We start from the raw sequence: 10,926 nt of genomic DNA, 5'->3' as shown, positions 1-10,926 counted from the left end.
GAAACCGTTTCAGTTGAGAAGGGCTCAACATCTGGCCATGGATTTGAGTCAGACTTGGCCTCCGCATTCTGTGGCTGCTTTGGACCCTTGATAAAAATTTATTTTGCGTACATTGATGAGTGTCAGTGCTTTTGTTTCTCTAGAAAACCCAGTCTAATCATATGCTGCTATTTTGGAGCTCCAATGCCTAGAGACATCAGAGATCTGCTTTTCCCCCCACATGTTAACATAGTTCAAGTGCTACAATTTGCCCCGACTGCCATATTTTAGGGGCCAAGGGGTGCTTACTTTAGTCCTAAAGATTGTTCCTGGAGTTGGGGTTTTGCCATTTAGTTTCTCATTCACTCCTTTAATGGGACAATATAGAGAATTCAAAAATCTATGTTTTCACTGCTGCTATTTTCCCACAATTTTCCAAATCCTTTTAGAACATCCAGATTCATTTACAGTGTCCTTATCTTTTCAGCTAGAAATCAATGGACAGAAACGAAGGGTGACCTCAGCAACATGCTGTGTGTGTGTGTTTCCTTGGGAGAGTGGAGTACTGCTGTCGACGGTGTTGCTGTACACGAGTCTGGGTGTATCCCCAAAGTCTGATATTTTGACCACAACTACGCCTGATGTTTGAGCATGGGTAGTTTTTCCTTTAGCTTGCGGTTTGTGACTCTGTAGAGTCGGTCTTTATTTTCCAGTGTATTTTTGCCTCCTGGCATGACACTGGTTCTTCAACATTGCTAATTACTCGGTGACAGTTTGCTTTGTGAAGGTTTTGCCCCCCCAGATGACTCAGCTCCTCTGTCTGGAAAAAAAACCCTAGAATTCTATTTGCCCTTGGGTATTTATTTATTTGCCCCTTTAGCTCACTTTTCAGTAGACGTCTGGATAGTTTTAATCTCATTTGTACACTAGATTTCTTAAAATTTTTCATTTTGTCACTCAGAAATCACTTGGTAAGATAGGCTAGTCTTAAGTTCTGGTAAAGTCAAAGTTTGGGGAAAATGGAAACGCTGATATTAAATTCAGATTATTTTCTATTAACACGAATGAATGAAATATTTGCTTCAACTGAACATTTCTAATACTAAACCAATAGATTGCAGCATATGCAAACTCGACAAGAGATATATGTGATGTGAATCATTCGAAATAAAATGCCTACAGTGACCAGAAAGGCATTAAATGCAAGCAATACCCCAAAATTCTCCAAACACACGAGCATTGCATTGATTCTGACTTATGATGAGTGTATAAGACAGCATAGAATGACCCCTGTGGTTTTCAAGGCTGTACATCTTTTATGGGAATAAAAAGTCTCATTTTTGTCCTCAATGAGCCGAAGGATTTGAAGTGCTCACGTTGCAGTTAGCAGCCTAATGCATAAACCATTCTACCACTGGGGCTCTGTAACAGGGACATGTGAGAATAAGGGCTAGTGGAGGGTGAAATAATATGAATATTGACTTTAAACCCTTTATAACCTACTGTTACCTTAAATACCACATGATGTTTGTTCAGTAAGATTGTTTGCAAACCCTTGACTGTGCATTCACCGTTAAATATGCTTATATAAAAAATTCCTTTGAAATGAATTAGCATTTTATTATTACATATATGATAAGAGACATTTTAAAGAAAATTATTGGTAAATTGTTTTTCAAATAAATAAGACCTTCCCACTTCTACTCAAGAAGACTCAAAAATTTTTAGAAGACTAATTGAATAACAAGTCTTTTATAGGAAATAAACAAATTTAATTCTAACAAGAAAGGTGCAAACATATAACTTTTGGTCAGACTCTCAACAAGGAAACCGTCCAGAAAACAGTTATATTCAATTAGGAGCAAATGCTCAGACTGGAAAAACTGATCATCCATAAAACCATTCTACATTTTGAATTAAGACCTCTTGTTCATTAGAAATTAGACTAACACATTTCCAATCTCATGTCAGATATCTGTGGACACTGCTGCCTCAATTTTAGCAAACAACCTATCTTGATGGACTGTCACTCTAACTGACCCAAGTTTCATGTGAGTATCCATTTGATGCTTTAAATGATCAGACAGCTTTATGTCTTCCTATGGTGGTCAGAAATAGAGGCTAATCATTTGAAAATCTGAGGCATTCACAACAAAATAATACAACTTTAATTTACATAGTAGTACAAATTTATATATATAATATCTATAATACAACTTTTTAATATAAGTCTGGCTTATAAGTGGTAAAGTAACTGCCACAAGCTGTCCAGTCTTAGAGACAGGATCTGATTCCTGAACACTGCCATTGAAATCAGACTGTCAAAGCTGAGTCTGCAGTTCTGCCTTCCAGAACGACGTGACTCAGCCTCTTGATGGCCCAGAACACACATCTTTACCACTGATGGAGTTGCCGGCAGGTCATCAAGCTTGCTCGAATGTTCCTTCTCCACTACGTTTCCAACATAGCGATCTGCTTACCACTTCAGGATGACATTGTTCCCCATGCAACTCATTCCTCTTGGTGTCTCGAACTGCTCCCTAAACCCCACCCTGTGAAATACCATGTTGTTGTGAGCTAATGAGGTGCCTCTGTCAAGTTTTACTTTCTTCAAAGAGGTGTCTGGAGTTGATAGATTATTTGTGTGAATGCCATAGAACACAATATTTTGATTTAGGAAGGAAATCTATTTCCCAGTGAGAAAAATAGATTTAAATAACTTGTGTTAATGAAATCATGCTTGCACCAAACGCTCCCCACAAAAACAAAACAAAACAAAAAACCCTGAGATCAGTTCAAGTTACACTCTACAGAGATAATATCTCTCACTCTCTGGCTTTTACTCATGACTCCCTGCATCTTCCTCTAAGTCAGCGATTCCAAAACCTCCGTGCGAGCAGGGCAGTTGTTATGGCAGATGCAGCTCTTGATGAACATCATGCTCTGTGTAAGGATCTCACCATAAGGACATCTGAACTTCACAGGTAAGGTAGTTGTCTTTTTGGGTGTACAACACCGGCCATCGGTGCAGACACCACACGCCTTCAAACGATAGCTTTTCAAACTGGTGCAGCCAAAGAGCTGAAACTTTACAGGATTGGTAATTTTCATCGTATGGGTGCAAGTTTTGCCCGCCTAAGAAAGACAAGGGAGAGGAAATCACTGACTTTATATAAAAAGTAGCCTGTATGACCTATGTGCTATTAGCCTGTCTTAATTTTGTGTGATTTTACTTTTTTTATTTGTGGGGAGGAAGTTTGAGTCACACCTGCCAGTTTTCAAGCTGTCTTAGAATGCCTCAAACTTGCTAACACTGTAGAGCAGTGGTCTTCAACCTGGAGGTTACGACCCCTCTGGGTGTCAAAAGACACTTACCAGGGTTTTCTGAATTAATAACAATAGCAAAATTATAGTTATGAAGTAGCAACGAAAGTAGTTTTACGGTTGGGGTCCCCACAACATGAGGAACTATATTAAAAAGCGGAGGCTTTAGGAAGGTTGAGCATCCTCGATAGTATGGAGAATACTGTAGAGGCTGCTGGTGGTTCCTATTACACAATATCCCACTCCCTTGAAATAGCTCAATGGAGATTTGGGGAGATAATGGGCATCTAATCTCAAGCCTGGTAAGCCTGGTAAGGGACCTAAACTTTGGTCCTATCCAGTCTCATTTCAGGAAAATTAGTGAATAGAAGCAGAACATTCAGATACCTTAACTTTCTCTTCCAGGACAGCTTCGCAAGGCCTTACTATACAGATGCGCTCCTGCCTTGCCAATGTGCAGTCGGCATTGTCATTGGTCATGCGGAAGGAGATACCAGTCCCACAACTCCTGGAACAGGCGGTCCACTGCGTGTTCTGGATCTGGCAGTTGTGTGGCTTTATAGATGAGTCTTCACGTCCATAAGCTATGAGGGAAAAGCACACAAAATCCAACTATGAAGTAAACATCACATTCCCCATCCCTCGGCAAAGTTCGGACTTCTCCCGTGGGTTCGCTATTTCTAACAGAAGTACATCACACAGGGGGGATCGCAGTGGGCGATAACTCACTTGCAAGGGTAGTGTCAACTATTGTGAGCTCCTTGGGGTCATCACAGACCCACTCCTCGCAGCATTTCCCTGGAGGCTTGACCTTTCTTGGGGAGAGGCAGTCAGGGCTGGGCGGGCTAAGGTCCGTGGGGCAAAGGGCCTTGCAAGACAGATACCGATGTGCGCAAAGGCACTTTAGTATGCAGCCGAGCTCGAAAGTCTCTCCGCTCTTGTATGCCTTTCCGTTGAAAGCGCAGGGGGCATCTTCTATACCTGAAGGAGAAGCAGGGGATGCAGGAGGTAGGTGAGTTTAGTGCCCGAGGCTGGAAGTCTAAGCGTGTCAGAGATGTGAACCATGAGCAGCGCGTGTCATAGGAAATTTGATTTCAGATATGGAGTTTCAGGGAGTGGGGGGCAGGGAACGTGAGCAAGGAGGTGGCTGGACACCACGTAGCGCGGGGGTGGGGCTGCTCGTCCTACTTTTGCACACTCCAGTCGTGCGGTTCGGGGGGGTCCCAAGGTCACAGTAGAGGCTCTTCTTTTGGTCGCAGCGGTCAGGATCCTCACAGGCCTGGCCCAGTTGCAAGGCACACATGGGACAGCAATTGCAGGCGTCCAACATCTTGCTCACCCCCGGAGGGCAGCTGACTCTTGACTGGGAGTCACATTTGCAGGGCTCACTGCATCTCTGACCAGCGGCCCTCTGCGGAGAGAGGGTGCGGTCAGGAGGGCCCTAGGCTGGACTGAGTCGGGACCCCGGCACCTTTGCAGCTTTCAGTCCCCCAGCAGCCCCTGACCTGGCGAGGGTTGTCTTGCTTACCGAGCTGCAGAGGGCCAGCAGGAGTACCAAGAAGAGAAGAGAGCCCATGCTAGCTGCAGACATGGGTGAGGCAGAGGGCGCGGACAGCTGCAGCAGAACCTGCGCTGCAGGTCAGGCGGGCTGGTGGTCTGCAGCGGGCTTTCTCTGATGATGCTTGCCTAGATGCGCTGGACTATGTCCAGGGTTGGATGCTGGTGGCCGCTTCTCTGGCGTCGTGTTGGAGTCGATCTCTATGCTGTGGGTGGAATTGCACTGGCTGCCTCCTCCCAGTGTTATGTGAGCTTGGGGTGGTGGACTGGGTTTTTAAATGCTCTGGACTACCCCAGGCCACTAAGGAACAGAATGGAGTTCCAAAGAAAAAGGGACATTCCTCGCATTCTTCCCCACCATCCTGCACATCAACTCAAATGGGATTGCTTCTCACCCTTTGAGAATTTACATTCTTCATGTCTGATAAAGGTACTGAGCTCCATCTGAAAAGAAAACCACATAAATAAATATATAAAAGAGAAATAAATAAAACCGAATATTTCCAGCACCAAAGAGAATTATGTCCCTTGCTGCTTTCCATTCACACTCCTCTTGATTTATATCATTTCAAGGGATGCTGGCAATTAGTATTATTATTGTATTTGATCCATTTCTGTTGGCTATGCCTGATGCATATATTAACAGAAGCCCTATTTAGAAGGTAGGTAGATGGAGACCAGGGTGTAAGAGCAGGCCTTTCTAAAACAATCCAAAAGACCTCCTTTTTATTTTTTCCATAATAATTTTAGTTTTAGAAAGTTGTCTAGGCTTGAAATTTGCCAGAGAGCAGAGAGGAGTTAGTTAATTTTAACCATCTGAAGTCTCCCAGATGTCTACCTGCCCAACTTGGATTCTATATTTGAATAAATAGGTTATGACCTGTTGTCATTTGATACACAGGCTTGGCTGCCCATTGACAAATAAGAAAGAAACAACCCAGGAGTCTGACTCTAGGTGTAGCTTCATGGGGAGAATTCCAGTATCCATGTTTTGTTACATGTTTTTTCCCCAGATATTTAGTACTTTTATTGTTGGAGGTGTTCGAAATAAAAGGTAGTAAGCGGCCATCAGAGGTCCCAGAAAATGTTAGTTTATTGTTAATTGGAGCAATTTTTATAATTTTATTGCTCCATGAATTGAATTGTGTGTGTCTCCACCCACCCCTATGTCAAATTGAGTGGTAAAAGCTAATGCCCATGCCTGTAATAGAAGTCACCCTTTAACAACAGATTGTTTTTAGGGTTGGGTATATCATGAATCAGTATTTTCTGAGATATAAATGAGACAAAACAAGCCAGAAGAAGAACCAGAGACATAGGGAAAGACAAGTCAAATCACAAGAAGAGCACCAGGCACAGGAGCACAAAGAGGTAAGGTCCTTCTCCAGAGCCAACAAAGAGACAGCACCCTGAATTCTGACTTGCGTCCTCCTAAACTACCACTCAATTGAGGTCTATTGGTTAACATTTCTCCCTTGTGCTATTTCTATGATGACAGCATGCAAAAACAAACAAACATATAAAACCCCCATAAAGTCTAGATAATTAAATAAGAATTTGTTTTCTGAAGTGAAGAGCTACTTTAACAAAAATGTATAATGAGGATATCATTTTAAAATTGGGTAATGAATGGAAGCTGGAAGAGTTTAAGGTGCCAAAAATTAAAAACTCAGATTGTTCTGTAGAGACGATGAGAAGAACTGTATTAATCAAAGGAAATGATGACTATGGGACTGGACAATGGAGGAAAGGTTATGAATTTGTTATGCAGTACAGTAATTTATCGGAATTATGCTCTATATGAGGTCAGAAATAGAACTTCTAATTGGTGAATTGGGATGTCAGGCTCATGAGGTTTTGAAGCAAGATATGAAAGAGACCACATGGTTTATCCTTGCCGCATGTAATAACATGAGAGAAGAGTGAGATGGACTGAAAATGAACGGTGAAAAACGAAAACATCAAGATTTGGAAACTCGGTGATGCAAAGTAGAAATATGTGTGCTAGAATACTTGCCAGTCACATCACCTACAAAATCTCTTGGTAAAGAGATTATCAAGGTGACTGTTGGGTCTAACCACATGCCACACCATGGAACCTGAAGGTGACAGAGAAAGAACAAAAGCATTTTCACCTGCCTCTTGAAATTCGACAGGCCACAATCAGATCAAAGGAGCTGCATCTGCTGTCCTCCAAGAACAGGAGCATCCGGGAAGCACATTCGAGGAACTGAAATGTTTTGAAAAAGCACTCGGAGCAGGCCCTCTCCATTTCTGAATTTGGGCGATGGTGTCTCTGAGTTCTAGGGAGAGTCCCCTCTAATCTCCGTTTCCCTTCCACCTTCCAGGACTTGGGAAGACCATTTCTTTTTCTTTGGTTTTAGGTGGTTCTCAAAAAGGAGTCCCTATTCTTCTCTCCTTGAGCATGACAAACCTCTGCCCTGAGCTGTGGGTAGCAGGGATATCCCCCTCAAGACCTTAATGCCGAGGCCAAAATCCAAAGACCCTCTACCGTGACACATAGAAGGCTTTAGCATACGGGGACCATTGAGAGGGTGTTTGTGCTTACATATAGCAACGTCATCGATTCTAGGTCCAAATATCATGAATTGGATGGTGTTCCTCTCTCACTCCCCGACCTCCCAAAATATATGCAATGGGAATCCTAGCTTCTAAGCTTGTATTAAAAACCCTGTTTAGGAATGGGTTGTCCTTGTTGTGTTAATAAACCAGCAGGAGTGTATGGTGCAATTTAATGTTTTTTGAGATAAAGATGAGATGAGACATGTATGTGAGAAAACTGGCAATGTTGAAGAGTGATACAAGGCCACATGAAGGTTACCTTAAAGCAGAAGCCCAAAGAGAAGGGGACCTTCCCCTTGGTCCAACAGACAGGGAAGGCCTCCCTTTGATATAGTATTGATTTATAATCTCCTAAACGGTTGGAAACACATTGATGCTTGTAGAAGTCACCACTTGCGGTCTCTAAATAACGGAGACAGAATGGATTGCTTTGGTCGAAGCCCTGCTTGTTGGGCTGGGTGAAAGAGAAGGTACAGCAAGGATGCTGGGGCTCAATTCCAGCTATTTCAAAGAAGCCTCTACTGCTGTCCTCAGGGAATGAGTAGTTTCTCCTACTAAGACTTTATCCCACGATGGTGGAGTGTACCTGATTTACCTTTTTTAAAAAACAAAAAAGGTGTGGCTCATTATGCCTACTTATTTACCCATTGAACACGCAAATTAATAGGCAAAGAAAAGACAAGTCAAAGAAAGAATCGAATTTATCCTCCTCTACTTTCTGTGGCTAGTAAATATGGCTTAAAAAACCTTTACACATCTGTATTTTTCATAATATTAGTTAGCTTCAACACTCCATTAAGTACGTGTGCATTCACTGTGTGGCTACACTGTGAGGTGCTTTGCTGATCACCCTGTTATTCTATGCACAGGAGGATTCCATGGTTATCATCTCACGTGTTTTAATCATGGTGTTCATCATTAAATAGATTCATTCCAGCTATTAGTTTTTGTTATTATTAAATATCCTCAAGATAAATATATTTGTTTTTAATGCAAAGGCAATCTTTGAAAATAATATGCTTTTTCTTTGGAGTTTAATTTGTTCTACTGAGAAATAACCAAGAAAAAATCTTCCCCGACCCCCACCCCACGTCCCCCCGAGAATGTACATTAGAGGACAGAACTTAAGCTGCAGCTCAGGCAGAGGAACATGCCTGATCAGAGCACACAGGAGCAAATGAAGGGGGAGGAAGAGAGAGTGGAGAACACATTGGTCCCCAAAAGCTGGAGAGAGATATCCTGGCTCAGCACAGCCAATGCGCAAAGTCGACCATTTGTCTGGCCCCACTATGAGACATGATGTCCCTTGGTGACCCAATACCCTATGGGAGACAACACTGGAACCTCCGTGTTGGGATTGGCCCAGTCTGAGTCCACCACTCCAAGGCAAAATACTAAGCGCTTGAGGCAGAGCATTGGGGGGAGCAGAGCAAGGAATTCCAGAGGGAGTGTCAAGTGTTGACTGTGGGTCCATGCCATGGCACCGGATCCAGGAGAGTGTCCTCTACTGGAGGACACTCCTAGATGTCAACAAACAGACCTTGGATTATTTGCGTTTAACAGGTTTTTCTTTTGTGTTTACTTTGCTTCATTTTTTTTGTCATTGGTTTTATTTGTTGTTGTCATCGTTTTGTTTTCTTTTGTCAATTTGTTTTGGCATATCTTATTTTTGTGTGCATATTATTATCTGTGGAGGTCTATGTAAATAAGATAGGCTGGATAAACAGTCTGGAGGAGAAAACTTGGGACCGATGGTTCCGAGGTGGGGAGGGGTGGGGGGACATCGGAGAGGGGGAGCTACAAAAAAGGAGGTGGTAGTGACCAACCGAAGGATAAGGGAACAACAAGTAATCCAAAATCAGTGGCAAGAAAGGTGTTAGAGGCCTGTTTGGTATTGATCAAAGGCAATGTAACCGAGAGAAATGACTGAAACACAAATGCAGGTTGAGCATGATATTGGGACAAGAGGAAAGTAAAAGGATATAGAGGAAGGAACTAGGAGGCAAAGGGCATTCATTCATAGAGGTCTAAATACAGGGATGTGCACATGTAAATATATTTTTATATAATGATGGGGAAATAGACCTACATGTATACATTTATAGATTTAGTATTAAGGCATCAGATGGACAATGGGCCTCGACTCTAGTACTCCCTCAACACAAGAACACTTTGTTCTATTAAATTGGTATTCCATGATGCACAACTTCTCAACACAATCAATGAAGATAAATGTGTACCTAAGCAAATGTGGTGAGTAAAGCTGATGGTGCCCGGTCATCAAAAGATATAGCACCTGGGTTCTTAAATGCTTGAAGGTAAACGAGTGGCCATCTAGCTCAGAAGCAACAACGTCTATATGGAAGAAGTACACCAGCCTGTGTGACTACAAGGTGTCAAAGGCATCAGGTAACAGGCATCAAAGACCAAAACATCATATCTTTGTGAATGAGGGGGAGTGCAGATATGGGACTCAAGACCCATCTGAAGGGAACTGGACAACCAATTATGGAAGGGTCATTGGGAGGAAAGAGCCAGTGAGTGTGAAGTGTAGCCATGATGAAACCTACAACTTTCCTTTAGTTCTTAAATGCACCCTCCCACATAAATACAATGGATGCATTTATGGATTGTGATAAGAGTTACATGATACCACAATAAAATGATTTTTAGAAAGAAGAAACAAAATATCAACTCCATCAATAAGCCATAAACCCTATATCACCTCCCTTTTTCTCACTTCACAGGAGTCATTTAAACATTTTTTGTAGTTTCCACAGTTCACATTTATTGCAGCATAAGCTGAATGCCCGAGGGTAAAACAGTTAGTAGCATGAGTACCATTCATATGGGTCAAGTGACAAGAGATGTCACATTGACTTAAAATATAACTTTTTGGGGGCTCTTACAACTCTGATCACAATCCATACATACATTCACTATGTGTCAAGCATATATGTACATTTGTTGCCCTCATCATTCTCAAAATATTTGCTTTTTACTTAAGCCCTTAGTATTAGCTCCTCAGTTTTCCTCCTCCTTTCCAGCTCCTCCCTCCCTCATGAGCCCCTGATAATTTATAAATCATTATTATTTTGTCATATCTTGCACTCTCCGATGTCCCCCTTCACCCACTTACCTGTTTCCACCCCCCAGGGAGGAGGTTATATGCAGATTCTCGTAATCGGTTCCCCCTTTCTACCCCACCTTCCTTCTACCCTTTGGGGTGGCCACTCTCACCACTGGTCCTGAAGAGACCATCTGCCCTGGATTTCCTGTGTTTCCAGTTCCTATCTCTACTTGTGTACATCCTTTGGTATAGCCAGATTTATAAGGTAGAATTGAGATCATGATAATGGTAGAGCTGAAGCATTTAAGAACCAGAGGAAAGTTGAATGTTTCGTCGTGACTACACTGCACTCTGTCATGCCTCCTTCCCATGACCCTTCTGTAAGGGATGTCCAGTTGCCTACGGATGGGCTT

The 10,926-nt window shown here is 42.4% G+C and overlaps 1 protein-coding gene across 1 annotated transcript; it reads right to left on the bottom strand.

The window, feature by feature from the left end:
• Positions 1 to 1,826: 1,826 nt before the first annotated feature.
• On the bottom strand, positions 1,827 to 4,709 carry LOC142452711 (CCN family member 2-like). Its single transcript, XM_075553935.1, has 4 exons — positions 4,492 to 4,709; positions 4,033 to 4,284; positions 3,691 to 3,887; positions 1,827 to 3,114 (listed from the first exon to the last, which is right to left on the bottom strand). The coding sequence occupies exons 1-4, from the start codon at positions 4,631 to 4,633 to the stop codon at positions 2,845 to 2,847; spliced, it is 861 nt and encodes a 286-aa protein (XP_075410050.1). The 5' UTR covers positions 4,634 to 4,709; the 3' UTR covers positions 1,827 to 2,844.
• Between the last annotated feature and the right edge of the window lie 6,217 nt (positions 4,710 to 10,926).

Source organism: Tenrec ecaudatus, chromosome 7, assembly GCF_050624435.1.
Source record: "Tenrec ecaudatus isolate mTenEca1 chromosome 7, mTenEca1.hap1, whole genome shotgun sequence".
NCBI classification, from domain to species: Eukaryota; Metazoa; Chordata; class Mammalia; order Afrosoricida; family Tenrecidae; genus Tenrec; species Tenrec ecaudatus.
This window is presented reverse-complemented; position numbering and strand designations above follow the sequence as displayed.